Here is a 16,808-nt window from a genome sequence, read left to right on the forward strand (position 1 = left end):
TATGATAAGTTGTTGTTATTGTAGATCACTTTAGGCACATGGTTAAAGAGTTTAATGTTAGCAAAACAAGTGTTTGGAGCATACTCATGTCTGAAATAATAAATATGAGTCATTTTAGGATATTTACAATCGGCCACCATCCCTCCTTAGCGATGACTGACTCATAACTGTAAACATTTACTGTACTGGGAGAACGTGCCAAACCGCTCCCCTGAAGGTGATATATCCCAACACAACATGCGAGAAAAGCAGCCATCGTGAAAGCCAGGATCGTCTTTTTTGACCCTCACCACTGCAATACAGAGAGGTAAGTATTTTCATCACTAGCAAAGGCTCCACTTGTGATTTAAAATCTACCCCAGTGCAGCTCAGATGCTCTGCTCATCCTCTGCTCGCTGCAGTGCCAAGCTTATTTCCCCTCCTTTAGTAACCTGGCTCGTGTCTGACTCTTAATTCAACACTACAGATGAGCTTTATGGACGATTGCTGGTTATGCAGTTTAACCTTGTCTGGTCTGATGGAGTCACACATTAAGAGGGTAGACATCAAAGAGTTTACAACCTGGGCATTAATCCGATGCCTCCCATGCCTCTCTTATTGATGCTTCAGCTCCTGCATTATTTAGCAGCCTTTCTGTATTTGTGATTCTGCCAGGACTGATGAGGAAACTGTCCTGCTGCGCTGACAGGACTGGAAATCAATGATTTCATAGAAGAGAGACAGCAGAAAATGTATTCGGGGAAAATAAATTCTCCTGAGTGCAAACTGAAAGTGAGCATGAAACGTGGAACAAGACGACAAGTTTGGCACGCAGCGGAGAAATTACATCACCTCAAATATGATTCACAGACCAGTACTCTGATGAAAACACTGCTGGCTTTTACACAGAAGTGATTAGAGGTAGCAGGCAGTGAGAGATGAAAACACTCAGGTGCATCCAGGAGCTCTGTGATCTAACTGATAACATCAGAAAGATCTCCTCTTGTTAAACAGAGCGGGGAAGCTTACCCTCCACATCAAACACGGTAGAGTGTTCGTCCTGCTGCCGGGCTACAATACTGATTGACAGATCACAATCCCTCATATCTGTCGGGGGAGGATCACAACCCTGTGAGCCTGTCCACTGAAAGATTGGGTTCGACTCGGGAGGAACTGCACAGAGTCACAAAGATCTCTTGACAGACTGAGGTTGTGCTTGTTTGCTGGATTGAAAAGAACAAACAAGAAAGCGTTTGAAATGAATGTGGGGGTGTATGTCCCCAACACGTGTGACTGACAAGTGTTTTTGGGTAAATGTCAGCTGTCAGATGCACTCTGCTCACCACGGTTATCCTGAGGGGTATGTTCATGGTAACTGCAGAGTGCATCACGGGCTCATCAGTAACAAAGGATACAGTAATAACACTCTCTGGAGGAGATGCGTACAAGCCTGGATGGAGCTTTATTGACCTTTTGCTGCAATTTCTGTTAATATCGGCCTTCAGTGGATTCATCACATTCATGCTAAACCTCACAGAGCTCCGGCATATCCACCACATCAAAAGAGACCAGGGGCCACACAATTCACACAATAACAAAATTATTTAAGCATGACAGCAGCCAAAACCCTTTTGTGAGGGAGGTGAAGTGCCTCAGAGCTGTTGCATACTAAACACAAACGTGTAAATGTGAGCCACTTACAAACATATAATTTATGCTGATACAAAATATTCATTTCTGTGTCCCTGTTTCCTGAAAAACAGCAGATGACTGTTTCTGGTTTAATCGTAGCAAGTAAGTACATGTCTAATTCTTTAAGCAAAAAAAACTTCTGAATGTAGATCATGAAAAAAAATACAAATTGTCAAATTTAAAATACAAAATATAATCTTTGTCCATGCATTTTTAAAATAAAACTGATTTAATATTTGGCCTTGCACTGGTGATGCTTAATTTACAGCATCGTGTTAAATCTACGGCGTGCTGTAGCCTGATGTAGTCCATCCCAGAAATGTAACTACATTGCTGTGATAGCTCGGTTTGGTACTAGTACGTGGTTTGAGTGCAGTATATTGATTATCACGAGGATAACACCTCAGTTAAACCAAATGTAATAGGCTGTAATTGTTGCTTATTGTGTTAATAAAACATTCTGTATTCTGCCCACGAAGACACAAGCCATTTATCATTCCCCTAGCTTTGACAACACATGTATTAAACTCAAGAATCAAAGTCCCGCCTTACTTCATTTCAGTAAGAGTAACTGTTGTTTTGCAGGTAGCTCCAAGTGCAGGATGAACAAATCAGCTTCACTTGCGATGGTAGACCAATGGAGACCCACCAGTGCATGAATATATATACATCTGTAATGCCTAAGTATCAAATCAAATCAAATCAAATTTATTTATATAGCACATTTAAAGACCGAAGTACACCAAAGTGCTTTCCAGTAAACCATGATACAGATAAAAATCACAATATAAAATATAAATTACGGATATAAAATATAAAATAATTACATAATCTAAATGCAGAGCCAGATGTAAGTACTAACTAGTGTAATAATTTTTTGCACTTGCTGAAAAAAAAATCAATGCTGATGCTTTTTCTTCAAGGGTAATCGTAAAAGTCTCAAGGCTAGTGAGGATGTGAACAGACTGCTACCTGGACCTACAGGATCTTCACTCTTAAGCTTACTTTACACCAAGGTCATACTAATGTAACATAATCTTCCTTCAGAGTTCACAGACAGATGGGCTTCGTGCCCAAAGTCAGAGGGACTGAAGGATGAGGGCACAAAGAAGCTCATAATGTACAATAAGAATTTCTGTCTGGTGGAAATAGTAATTAGCTAAGTGACACGCAAAAAAATCAACCCAGTTTCACCTTAAAATGCTGGAAAATGAGGCTTGCAGTGTCTAGTGCAATCTTTATAAGACATATTTATGCACTGATGTTTTATTTATTATCAATGAAATTTTTGTGGAAGCACACTGATATAAACTTGGTCGGGTAACAGCTGTACAACCCCCTCCAGATCTGCTAAATGCAATTATATTGCCTTGAGGTTGCTGAAGAAAACCTCAAGGCAATATAAATTTAATATATGATGCTACATACAGAACTGTACCACTTCCTCCTACCTCATAAAAACTTGCTTGTTGTTCACATGCTTCTCGGCTTTAGTTTACGGATCACATACCAGAGATGAAACAAAACCCCCTCAACATTATTCATATTCTATATCCTTTCTTCTGATCTTATGCGTGTTTGGTTACAGGGCATGAGAAGCAAGCCTGCAGATTCCTATCTCTGCATGCACCAAGCCAGGACTGCAAAGCAGAGGCAGAGCAGAGGCACGGCATCAAATGCTGAGAGGCTTGTGCGCTTACAGGACAGAGAGAGGCTTATGTAAGAGTGCTCCAAAGACAGGGTAAGTAAAAGAAGAAACGGAGTTTAGTACTTTTTGAGAATTCAATCAATGGTCAAAATGTGGGTGAGGGCAAGAGGGCAAAGTAATAATCTACAGTACTGTGCAAATGTATTGATCCACCTCTCATTTTGCTTCTGATGAGCCAAACTTTCTTGTATTTTTTAAAAGTGGTCTGGAGCAATAGTTCTCCAGCCTTTTTGAAGGCCTTTCATAGTTTATCTTTGGATGTTGGCTGCTTTTTTATTCATTTTCAGTTGAGACCTTGCATTTGCTCGTTTTCACATGAATGTTGTTTTTTGTTTGTTAAACTGCTTAACACTGACCTGTTAGCTGAAAACCTGGCATATCTCAGCATGGTGTGCAGCGTGTCCTTAAAAGATTTAAGGAAACTGGACAAGTTGAGGACAAAAGATTAGGTGGCAAGGCTAAAAAGCTATACAGAGAAGATGGAAGAAGCTCTTCTCAAACGCCAAATTACCATGGACTGGACTGAAAATCAGAGGCAACAGATCTTACAGAGCGGTGAATCAAAATGGTTTATTATTTTAATTTATTTATTTTGTAATTATTCTCTGTGGGGTTTTTTAAGCTTTTAAGGTTTTGAAGATGCAAAATTGAAACCTGCATTTGTAGAGCAAGTCTCTGGATGTTTAGAGAAGTACCAACAGAACTAGTGCTATTTTAAAAATGTATTTTACAAGAGGGAGGCATCAAACCAAAAGACACAAATAGAAAACACTAGACAAAGAATGACTGAACAGGTTTGAGTCAAGTCGTTTCAGTCTTGAGAACATTGAGGGTTTTCTTGTGCGTTTCATTACGGTTTACTGTGCGAGCATTTGAGCAGTGTAAAGGTGCACAGATTTGTGTCTATATACAACTAATATCGAAGAAAAGCACAAAATATATAGGCAGATGTGGATAGATTCTACCTCGAATAAACAGACATGAACCGCCTTCCTTACTGTTTCCTGAATGAGCAATCACCTTCACTCTGCAAGTGGTGGATAAAAAGCATTCACTTACATCTGCACTACATAGTGAGGTACTTCACTAATATGGTCATTGTGCATTATACATAATTCTCATTCAAGAAAGGCTCTAATGTCACTCTTCACGCTCAAGTAGGGACAAATGACGTCAGAAATACTGTGAGAGCAAAGAATGGATAAAAGGTCAAATACAAAGCCTGACTGAAAACTGCATCTAATTAGACAAACGGTAAATTGGTTTTTCCATTTGAGTGAATACACATTAAAATGTACAAAACCCCCCCAACAAAACTAAAAGGACGGGCTACACTGAATTAGTAAATACATTTTCATGCAGTACTAATCATCCATGTTTTTTGGCAATACATGAAGCATAGACACAACAGGCATGCAGACATGCACAGATCCGGTTATGAAAAAACAAACAAAATGAAAATCACACTTAGTCCACAAAACCTCTGTGCACTCATGCCAGCCCTGTACTCACTATCTATAAATAAAATCAGCCCTTGTGCCTTTCAGGGCCCTGTGGGGAATAAGAAAACAGTGTGCAATTCACAGGAGAATCTGGTGCACACAGCAAGAAGCTTCACACTTTGCTGAAAACACAGAGCTCAACTGAAAAACAGGCTCATACGACAATGGAAAATCAATGAAGCTGCCTAGGTAAGGGTTTCAAAAGGGATAAGAATTGGCCGATGTTCTGAGACAGGGGAGTCTAAAACAGTGTAATCGGACAAGAGTCACATCCACGTTAACACAACAGGACTGAAACCTGGCTCATCTCATGGGAAAAGCAGATATGGGGGTCTATTAATTTCAGTCTTAGACCCTGCTAAAATTCACAAATTCCTATTTTGACTAAAATACAAAAATTCATACATATATTCCTTTTTCTTTGTTTGGGATACTGTTAAGAAATGTCAGTATATAAATATTCATAATCAGTAGGTAAGAGATAAGAATTTTAGCAACAAAGCTTCCTTGGTTCAGCTTGAAGTCTGCTTGAAGTTCCCTTAGCTGAAATGTTATCTTGAAAGAAATGGGTCTTGTGACAAACAAGCTCTTCTTTTTGGTGTTTCAAATACTGACAGGCAGACAGATCAAGATATTCAGAAGCCCCCCAAAATTCTTAATTTCCACCAGAGACTAACCTGAATTTATGATCTATGATCTAACCGCTGTCACCAGTTACGCCCATGTGGACTGTTTCAACAGCGATATGTTGTTGCATTTCTCGGGAGGTACACATCATGTTACGACGTAGGGTTATGACCTACCTAAAGCATAGAATTAACACAGACCCAGTCAGTCAAAATTAAGTTCATTTTTATTCGGTTGTGAAGCGATAGGTCCTTAATTTCTCACATAAATAATGTCTACTTGGTGACTCCCTGCTCAGTTAAGCTGGTGTCATTTTACTTAAGTACAATACTGCTTGCAAACTTAATCTGCACAAAAATAATAAATTATGAAATGTCAAGTACTCATAGTCTCTATATTAAAGCTGGACGTAGCCCACCATCATCCAGTGGTTTGTGGACTACAGTTTTGAGGCATCATGTCTGGCAACACAACCACTGTCATATTGTTTTTTGGAGCCAGAAATGACCATACTGCTTTGTTCATTGTTTATCAAGAAAAAACTGGGCCTAATTAAAACATACCAGTTTGCCCTGCTTGACTTTTATTGTTTAATCTATGCTGACAGTCTCCTGCAATTTGCTGCACTCTTCCCTGATGTCTTCACCTTTCTGCACAAAAACTGTAAAATGTTATTACTTTTATAGTTAAATAAATATTTAATATATTACTAAATATTTACTATTAGTTAAAAAGTGGTGGAGATTTTTTTTAAACCATTCCTTTTGCCAATAATAATAATAATTATAATAATAACAACAATAAAACACTATAAAAATAACATCTAAACTCTATTCTTGTCAAACTGCACAAAAATGATCAAAATAATGATAACAAATAAAAGTACATTCCCAAATTAGGTTATATTTGCCAGTATTAATGCTGAAGATGACTAAGCTTTTTTATTGAGCTACTTTTAAATACTTTTCTGTTTAATTCCTAGTAATGCACCCTATTCTATAAAATCACATTTCTTTATTAGCTACCATGCAAGGATTACATATCTCTGAAAAACAGGTCAGAAAAACAGGCCTTGACTTTGAAAAGTGTAATAAATATATTCGTAATAAATAAAAGGACAGCTGAAATACAAGGCTTCGGGGCTGTGGGACATGGTTAAGTGTTTATATCTTCAGGGGGATTAAAAATATTCAGAAAAATGAAGGCGGTGTGTTTGCGAAACAGCTGGTTAGTTTGTATGCTCATTCTACCAAGTTACTTCTAAGAGTTGCTAATTTAAAAGTGATGGCTGACTTTAACTTGCATGTTTTATTAAATTAGATTTGATTTCTTTTCTCCATCACTGAAGCTTTCTTTGCTAATGCGCTAAAAGAATTATTACACTCCATCTCCTCTACATCACATATGTTGGCCAAGATAGTTGGCAAGATAACCACAGAAGCTAGTTTACTTACTAATGCTAGCTCTGTTTCCACAAACATACATATAGTAAATGATCTCAGTGCAGTGAAAGCATAGACAGTGGCAGCTTTATTCTGACTTCACAGACCATGCACAAACAACAAGAAAGAAGCTACTGGCCTCTCAGCTTGGCAAGCTCATGCCTCTGTTAATGAGAAACTGAAGTGCCCATGAAAGACACCCTACGATTTCATTGGAATCAATGTCAAACCTGCTTCCTGTGACAATAGACAGTTGTGGCAACATGATCACAGTAATGTAAAGGATGAATGCAAAGAGGTAAGCTTTATGATAAAACACAGTTTCAGATAAAAGGAGAGGAATTGCTTCACTTTGTTATGTTTGAATTAATGTCAATCTTTAGATTCCACTGGGCAAGCACAGCTTGCCTTGCTTGCACTGACAGAACTCCATTACTATACTGGGCTCAAGAGGGTGGAGAGCTAATTTTTCAGTTAAAGCTAGTCAATTTGGTTTGTCATATTGATACAAATACCTGCTTATTATTCCTAGCCAGAATTATATAGTCTTTCCCTCAGTAAAAAAACAAAAAACAAAACCTGACCTCACACTTTTTGATCAGTCTCTTAATACAATTAACCTCACAGCAAGCCACATTATTTGTATCCATATCAAAAACAAAAGGTCCTGTTCAGTGACTTAAATAACCACAGTACTTTCTCAGTATTCAAACAATTAGTGCTTAAATACAATTAAACAGCTTATATTAAAAAAAACATACCCAGCCCATACAGTTTTCATAAGGTGGGAAATTAACTAATCTTATGAGTTTATATTTGACTCATCAAAGCTCTTTTGCTCATGTGTTTTTAGTTTTAAAGAGAGCAGTGTTATGAACGCTGCTTTATCAATTAAAACTTAAATCTGAAGGACCAGACTCGCCAACCTCCTTTCAAAACAAGAATCACAGCTCCATACACTGGATTTATATGTGCACATGACATATTTGCGTGTGTGTGTGTGTGTGTGTGTGTGTGTAGAGTTGATGTTTTTCTCAGTTTGATTACAACAAACAGTTTTTCCTCTCAGGGTTTCCCAGGTGCTAAAACATCTGGATACGTACAGTTATTTCTAACCACTTCTAACAATTTCTCCACAGCGCTAATCAAAATCCTTTGTATCCGCTCCTGTACCCACAGGGCCTGATCTCACACTGGCTGTGAATCAGCCTGGCTCAAGACCAACTGCATTTACTGTGGAGACAGCTACTGGCACTTAAAGTTATTGTTAGCTTTAAAAGGGGCAAAGTTAGATTTACTGAACCTGCTGTAAAGAACCTCAAAAGGCTCACTAGGTCTTAGATTGCTGCACTGTTCTTTTTCAAATGAGATTCATGAAACAAATTTATATATAGAACGTTGTTTTGCACCAGAATTCATATAAACATGTCATACTGATATGCTATTAGAATTAATTTAGAGTGTTTTTCAGTTGATAATCCATCCATCCATCTTGCTCTATCCAGGTGTAGGTCAAGGGGGCAACAGTATAAGCAGAGATGCCCAGACTTCCTTGTGGCCAGGCATGGCTGCAGTGTGGGCCCCAAGTAACTATTTCCTGGCAGGGTAGCCATGTACCTATATTTTCTATGATATCATCACTCTTAGTCCGTCTTCTCACCCCCAGGAACAATTTGGCTTGGGAGACCCTACGCTGCCCCTAACAACATATCACCTCTGACCATGCATAATCATGCGTGGTTGATATTTTAAGTCTAACCAAATCATAACTTAAATCACCTCAGAGAAAAACCAAACAACTCCAAAAAAACAGTAAATGGGATCTTTACTAACTTTGTCGTCTACCTTCAGGACACTGGCAGCATCCCATAAAGAGCTCTTTATTGGTAGTTTTTGGGATATTAGGTGTTTCCTGCAGCAAGTTTGGCAAACAGACTCCCAAACTAGGTGTGGGAAATGCAGTAGAAGGTCACTTAGAAATCGAGGCAGGCAGGGATTGCTGGCAACTGGAAGGAAAATGGCTGTTTTAAAGCCCCAAGTGTTGTTAAGCAGGCATTAGTCACACCTGTATGAAGACTTCTGAATTGCGATGCACTTATTCCATTTTGTAAACAACTGAATCTTCCAAGAAAATTGAAATTAATCACCCTCTTAACTCTTTAGCAAATTTGTCTTTGTGACACCTGTTCCCTTCAGCTGTGGCTATTGTACCACTGTAGGAAGCAGCTGTAGCCTGGCACGATGAAAGGCTATTTCTTTTTTTTCTTCTTCTACTCAATTACAGCCCACCTAGGCCTCTGGTAACCAGCCAAGACACCCCACAGTGCACCAGTACTCTATCTAAACTCTGAACAAGCAGACCCTCTCTCCCAAAACAGTTGGAGGCGATCAAGATGCACTCCGTGTGCGTTGCCTCAGAGCTTTGGATGCTTACAGCCTCGCGGAGAATCTGGTGAGCGATAAGCACCGACTCATGCCAGAACAAAGCATGACTAGATAGATTAATGGTTTTCTGATAAGCCGCTATCATCATTCATAGCATTAATGCATCAGTAGCAGTCTATTTTAACATCAGACAGCATGTGCAGTGGGAATAACAGACTGAGCGTCGGGCTAGTGATGATAATTTACTGTTCGTCTGGATAGCCTTTAATGGAGAGTTTGGCTCCAGCGTTACAGACGATTTATCCACAATCATTTCTGTATGCCATGGTGAAATAATAAAAGAAGCAACTGAGAGTGCGCCCACAGTTCTGCTGCACTGTAGCCAGATAAATGGCATGAGAGACTAAAATCAGACAGGTGAGAACAGGTAGTAAAGGTAAACCTGCTAGTGTTTTGGAGCAAAAGAATACAACCTCACATCTCAATAAGAACTGTCAGAGTCTACTCCAAGTGCTTCCACCATTCTGCATATTTAATTTACTGACATCGACGAGGGATCTGATGTTTTTGTGCAGGCCGACGAGTTTCTGTTCATTAAAAATGAAGTGAATGGATAACAGGTGCAGGCAAGATTGCTACTGGGTGGTCCTGAAATGCCTGACTGGAGACGTGCATGTTTTTAAGATAAGGATTTAGGGCACAGACAGTGCAGGATAGGAAGGGGGAAAGCACAAAAAATATATACAGTACACAAAAAAATCCAGTTTTAAACACTGAGCTATTTCTGACAAGTACATGCTGCCATGTTTGACTGAGGCTAACAATGAAGAGCATCCTTCGGTATGAAGTTGAATTGCTGACTCTTTATTATCATCAATTTCTAGACACACATATATGTTCATATTACTTCAACAGAAATAAAGGACCAGAACAATTTCATGCCCATGTGATTTCATGGACGCTATTATTTTTTACAAGGTAAGTTGAGAATAAAATGGAATCTACTGTTGATCTGCTTTCATAACATAAAAGTGGATCTGCAATGCACAAAATTACAGCAGACTCCCATCACTTAGTACACTGTCTATACATAGTGCTGTGAAAAAGTATTTGGCCCTTTCCTGATCTTTCCTTGGGGGATATTTATCAGATTTAAATGTTTTAGATCATCAAACAAATTTTAGTCTTAGAAAAAGATAACCTGAGTAAATACAAAATGAAGTTTTTATATGATTATTTCATTCATTAAGAGATAAAAGCTATTCAAACCTGCTTGGCCCTGTGTGAAAAAAAGTAATTGTGCGCTAAACCTAATAACTGATTGTGCCATCCTTGGCAACAAGAACTGCAATCATGTGTTTGTGATAGCTGCCAATGAGTCTTTCACATCACTGTGGAGGAATTTTGGCCCACTCTTCTGTGCAGTGTTGTTTTAATTCAGCCACACTGGAGGATTTTCAAATATAAATGGCTTGTTTAAGGTCACGCCAAAGATCAGATCAGACTTTGACTTGGTAACTCCATAACCTTCATTTGTTTTTTTTTTGTTTTTAAGCCATTCAGAGGTGGACTTACTGGTGTGTTCCAGATCATTTTCCTGCTACATAACCCGAATGTGTTTGAGATTCAGGGGACAGATTGATGATCCGATATTCTTCTTCAGGATTTTTGTGGAAGAAAGCAAATTTCTTGGTTCCATCAGTCATCCTGAAACAGCAGTCCCAGACCATCACACTACCACTATCATGTTTAACTGTTGGTATGATGCTGTTTTAGTTTTATGCCAGATGTAACGGGACTCAAACCTTCCAAAAAAGTTCCAGCTTTCGTCTTGTCAGTTCATAGAATATTTCCCCCAAAGTCTTGGGTATCATCAAGATGTTTTTCTGTAAAATGCGAGATGAGTCTTTGCAATCTTTTTCATCAGCAGTGGTTTTCTCCTTGAAAATCTCCCATGGATGTTTGCCCAGTCTCTTTCTTATTGTTGAATCATGAACTCTGACCTTAACTGAGACAAGTGAGTCCTGCATTTCTTAAGATGTTCTGAGTTCTTTTGTGACCTTCTGGATAAGTGGTTGATGTACTCTTGGAGTGATTTAGGTTGGACGGCGACTCCTGGCAAGGTTCACTGCCGTTCCAAGTTTTCTCCATTTGTGTATAATGGCTGTGACCGTGTTCGGTGGAGTCCCAAAGCCTTAGAAATGGCTATGCAACCATTTCCACACTGACTGATGTCAGTGACTTGTTTCTCACCTGTTCTGGAGATTCTTTAGATTGTAGCATGTGCATGTTGATTTTAGTCTGCTTCACTTTGTCAGACAAGTTCTATTTAGGGTATTTCTTAATTCAACAGGTCTGGGAGTAATCAAGCCTGGGTGTGGTGAGTGAACTTGAACTCAGCTTTCGATATGTGGTTAATCCCAGTTAATTAATAGTGTAACAAGATGGGGCAATTACTTTGGTAGGATTATGTTTGGATAGCTTTTTTCCCTTAAAAATTGCCTTTAGTATTTACTCGAGTTGTCTTTGTCTGATATAAAAATGTGAAAAATGTAAGTGTAACCCTTAACTGATTGTCATTTAAGCGAAAAAGTGACCAATTCTTTATAAAAATTGAAAAACTGACAAAAGTTGTTCATGTTTGAGGTAATGTAACAAATCTGCACCCAGTTACCATGATTGTCTTCCCTGTTCCCATGTTTGTCTTATAGTTTTATCCAGGATTTGGTGCATTAGTGGAATGAAATGTTGAGTGCACCTGTCAGATTAAAGGATTGAAGGTATCCCATTCTATTATTTGTTGACTGTATTTGTTAAATCTATCTGCCTCGGATGCCAAATAGATTGAAGTGTGGGAGCCGTTTGTATTGGAAGTGAAAGAGCCTCTTATCCTGATCCTGCTTTTAAAAACCTGCAAAAGAATAAATATAAAATATTTACGGTGCATATTCTGCAGCCTATGTATTCAGTGTGTTTTCGTGGGGGGAGGTTTGGTGTGCATCTGTGTGCATTTCCGTACATGCCAAAGCAAGGGTAAAAGAGCCCCTCTTTCATGTTGTGCTGCTTTGATTATTGCTTTCCAGTGCTGGATTAATATTCAGCATTTGGCTCTCGGAGGGCTGTGCAAGTGAATTTGCGTAATCTCAATACCTATAACTGTGTCATTGGCAGTCATTTATACACTAACCAAAATATTCCCAGGGACTGAACTGCTCCAGTTTTTGTCTTTTTTTAACTCAAAGACCATCATGGGGCAACTATTAAGAAAAAACCCCAGCACTATTTGGTTGCGAAATTTGTATTTCAGCTGTAGACGTTTACAGTTTTAATTACTGAGAAACCCTAATAAAAGAATTTTCCATTTATTCCCACACCCTGAAGCAAGACTTGTGAGTGGATAGAGTCATCAAATTCCCAGTGATACGTGCTTCATCCAGAGACTGCAGTTGCTACAGCAGCAAGCTGAAATCAAAGTAGTTTCTACTGGCGAATCCCTCTGGATGTTCACTGGTTACTTTCTCTGATGTTTTCTCCTGTCATCATCATCATTAACAAAGACATGGACGTTAAGACTTCCCAAAATCAAGAGCACATCTGTATGCCTGTATGCATGCACGCATATGCACTAACACACTGAGACAATCACCCTCGAGAATAATGATCATGAAAGAGATTCAGTGTGTAAAAGTAGGGGCCATTTGTGTTGCACAGCAGCTTTGATGTTAAATTAAGGGAAAAGGGAGAGAAAGTGACATCTTTATATTAGAAGCTCTATCGTTAAGCAAACTGTTTATATCTTGGGATATTCCTCAAATTCCTGTCATGTTTGTGAAAAGTGATGGTTCTGCATAGCTAATCACGAAGTGCCGAATTCATAATGACATCGCTGCTGTAACAAAAATTCTGCATCAAATATGGAGCCACGACCAGTGAGTTATAATCCCACCATAATTCTGACTTAATCTTTCCATGCCCACAATTTCATTAGTTCCCTAAGTACAGTTCCAGAGGACGCACTCTTTAAGTAATCACAGTCAAACTAATCCGTCCCCGAGAGGGGATGCTGACAGTTTTCACACACGTTCACGTCCTCTCCGGGGACCCACGACCCGTGTTTTAAGGAGGAGGATCAGAAATGACACCGCAATCTCTCCGGGAAAGGTTATTACTTCGAAAGGCTCATCTTTTCTTCCAGAACAGATAAGCCATTGTTCTCACAACAGATGCTCAAGCTGAAGCAAACCGCTCACATTTCAGATCCAATAATGATACCTATCATTCAGTGCAGTTACCACATAGGATCAATTAAAACCCAATTAACAGGAGTCATATGGAACCTAATCCAACTGCACTATTGCCCAAATCCTGTTGGGATCATTACTAATCATTTCACAGAGAAGCAAAGGAAGGCAAAACTATGGCTATGCAGCCCCAGACATGGCAATATATCACAGTGCTCTGAGAGCTTTAATCAATCCCTGCAGCCCAGTTTAGTGTGTTTAGTAGGTGAAAATGCTCATCAATCAATCACTGCTGGCTCTGCTCTAATTGCTAAATTCCCTTGTTTGTGAAATCTCTTGGAACACGTCTGGTAGCACATCTGGGGCAACCAGTAGTCAGGTCAGTGTGATGGAATAGGTTTATGCCTCTGTGCAAGTGGGGCTGAAACTTAATTGCTTGGAATGAGCAAAGGGCTCATAAGCGAAAAGTAGGAAGAACAGCAGTCGATACACTATGGACTGTGCTTGCAAATGTGGCTTTTTTTCCTTGGGTTCTATTGTGGAAGTTTACTGAATCAATAGTTATAAAATCACACGAATTCAATATAATACACAATACCATGTTTTGTCACTTATATATATTTCCCATTTCATTCTAGTATAAAAGCCCTTCTGTGTAAAATAGATCTTATAGTGCTTAATTTTCTGTTTTTTCACATTTTGAAACATTTATATGTGTTAAAACTACCAGCACCAAGTTTCTGTGCTTTAACCCGCTTCGAAAGTGTGTGATAATAACTATTAGGCTACACTTCCGAAATGTGGAGTGCGTGTTTCCCCATCAGCGCATCTCATACCGCATTACAGCGGATCTCCCAATCAACACTTACATCTCTGAAGCGATTCCAGTGCTTGATCTTGCGGCTGTACTGTGAAATGGTGGACAGCCACTGCTCGTCTTCCATGAAATTCCCCGTCTTTTCCGCCTCTTTGACGCTCTTCACTTCGGTCTGGAGGGTTGACCCCGCCAGCATCACCAGCGGGACGAGAAGGCACACGATATCCGTATTTCCCACCATGGTAGCGGACAAACAAAAACACCTCGCGCACACCGACTGTGCAGGAGGAGGATACCGAGGCTGGACTGAAAGTACCACCTGATTAGCCTATAGGATGCGCCTTCTGCTCGAGGAGAGAGAGAGAGGGAGAGAGGGAGGGAGGGAGAGAGAGATTTTCAGGGTGTGTTTCCGTGAACACGCCACACATTTATTTGCATGTTCCTGGGTGCTGTTGGTGTTTACAAGCAACGAATTCAAATGTCACGTGACGCCATTCATTGACTCTTCTCCGCTCTGGGCTTTTTCAGGTGGGACACTTTTGTTTGGTTTGTGGGGCAGGCTAAATAAAGGCTATAATAATGTATTATTGACTCCTCAGTTAATTCTTTTAGGTTTGTGAGGGGAAACATATTTAGATTACCTTTATTTCTGATGAGATAAGTAAAACCTTCCACCTGAAAGGCTGGGATTAGGCAGGTTTTAGTTTTTATTTGAGAAATTTTGGCATCGGGATAGTCGTAGATTGGATTTCCTGATCATTCCAGCTCATGTCTATGTTAAAAAAAAGCCTTCAGTCAGTAAAAAGCCCACTCTGACACACACTCAGCCAGCAGTTCTGCTGCAGCACGGTAAGATGTCTTTTTCATTAAAATTTCACCGCAACAGGGAAACCCTTTGCGACCCTTTATCTACAAAAGAGCTATGCAAATGTACTTAGCGATGTTAGTTTGGAAAAAGAATACCAACTGGGTCCACTTTGAGCTTTTTCCAGAGGCTTCAGTCATATCACACGACTTTCATCAATGAATGCGGCTCTCTCTTGGTTGTCATGGAGATTAATCACTTGGAAGGGATGTTTTTGTTTTATTTACAATTTATTAATTTCAAATTAATCAAACTTTTCAGGTATCAACAGCAGCTATTAGGCGATTCACTTTAACCCCCCCCCCCCCCCCCCCCCTTTTTTTCTAAAGTGACTGGATTTTTCTTTTTATTTATACATATCTTGTTAGTTATCCTTTATTCATCCAGATATATTCATCCAAAATAGTGTCCTTGAGATTAAGATATCTATTCCAAGAGAGACCGTGTCGTTATTATTTATAATACATAATCAATTACTGTGGCTGTTGCATTTGTTGTAGTTGTTGAAAGTAAGGCTATGAATCTGCTCCGCATAATTCATTTAATTATCTAGTAAGTGTCTGCACTTACTCAGTTCAAGAGTACATTTGTTTACAAAGTTGAGACTTTATAATAAATACAGTACGATATGACATATAATATAAAGTTTGGATCCAATTGCATATAGACAAAACCTAATCATCTATTTAATATAAAATAGTAAATGTAAGTATTTTCAGAAGAATAACATAAGTATTTAGAAATTATCATTTGGTTTCATGGTCCAGCAGCTTGTATGAAAATTTAAAACAATTTAGGAGTGATAGATTACAGCTGCTGCCCAAACAGACCCTTAAAAATCAATGAACCATAAAGACAATAAAATAAAATTTATTTGTATAGCACTTAATAAAACCAGCATTTACAAAGTGCTTCTCAAAAACACGCAATAAACAAACAATAAACTTAAATTTTTTAAAAGCCCCCTAGGAATAAATTATAAAAACAATTTTCCATATCAATTATAAAAGACCACACAAGACTCAAGTGCAAGAGACAATAAAATATAATGTGACTCCATAGGAAATAATAAATTTAACATAAAATGTAAAAGTTTAAAGAATGAAATGGCGATAAGCTAAGAATGTCAAAGATATAAAATCTATAATAAAAGCGCTACCAAGTGCTATAAATTAGCACTGATGAAGACACTGAGGAAGCGAGTTGGACTTCCTCGGGCAGGTCATTTCACAGCTGAAGAGCCCTAACAGCAAATGCTCGATCACCTTTTCTCTTTAAGTGTGAGCGTGATGGGAAAAGTAAACAGGTTTCTGGGAGGATCTCAGGCTGTGCAACTGCAGCCAGGCCATGAATGTTTTTTAAAATAATAAGTTGAATATTAAAACCAGTTCTTAAAGTAAAGGGCAGCCAGTGTAAACAGTGTAGCAGCGCCAATTTCTTATGTGCCACTGCTGTAGCATCAGGACTTGTTAACCTTGCTTATGTGTTTCTCAAGCACACCCAGGTTTCTGACAACTGATTGTACATGAACTGATAAAGGACCAAGGGAG

The 16,808-nt window shown here is 38.9% G+C and overlaps 1 protein-coding gene across 1 annotated transcript in view; it reads right to left on the reverse strand.

The window, feature by feature from the left end:
• spock2 (SPARC (osteonectin), cwcv and kazal like domains proteoglycan 2) overlaps nucleotides 1–14,759 on the reverse strand; it is a 36,024-nt gene extending 21,265 nt beyond the window's left edge. Inside the window, exon 1 of the mRNA XM_063491856.1 lies at nucleotides 14,446–14,759. Coding sequence (XP_063347926.1) covers nucleotides 14,446–14,634 — 189 coding nt within the window. The 5' untranslated portion in view covers nucleotides 14,635–14,759. The remainder of the gene's footprint in view (nucleotides 1–14,445) is intronic.
• Between the last annotated feature and the right edge of the window lie 2,049 nt (nucleotides 14,760–16,808).

This window comes from Pelmatolapia mariae, linkage group LG13, assembly GCF_036321145.2.
Source record: "Pelmatolapia mariae isolate MD_Pm_ZW linkage group LG13, Pm_UMD_F_2, whole genome shotgun sequence".
NCBI lineage: Eukaryota > Metazoa > Chordata > Actinopteri > Cichliformes > Cichlidae > Pelmatolapia > Pelmatolapia mariae.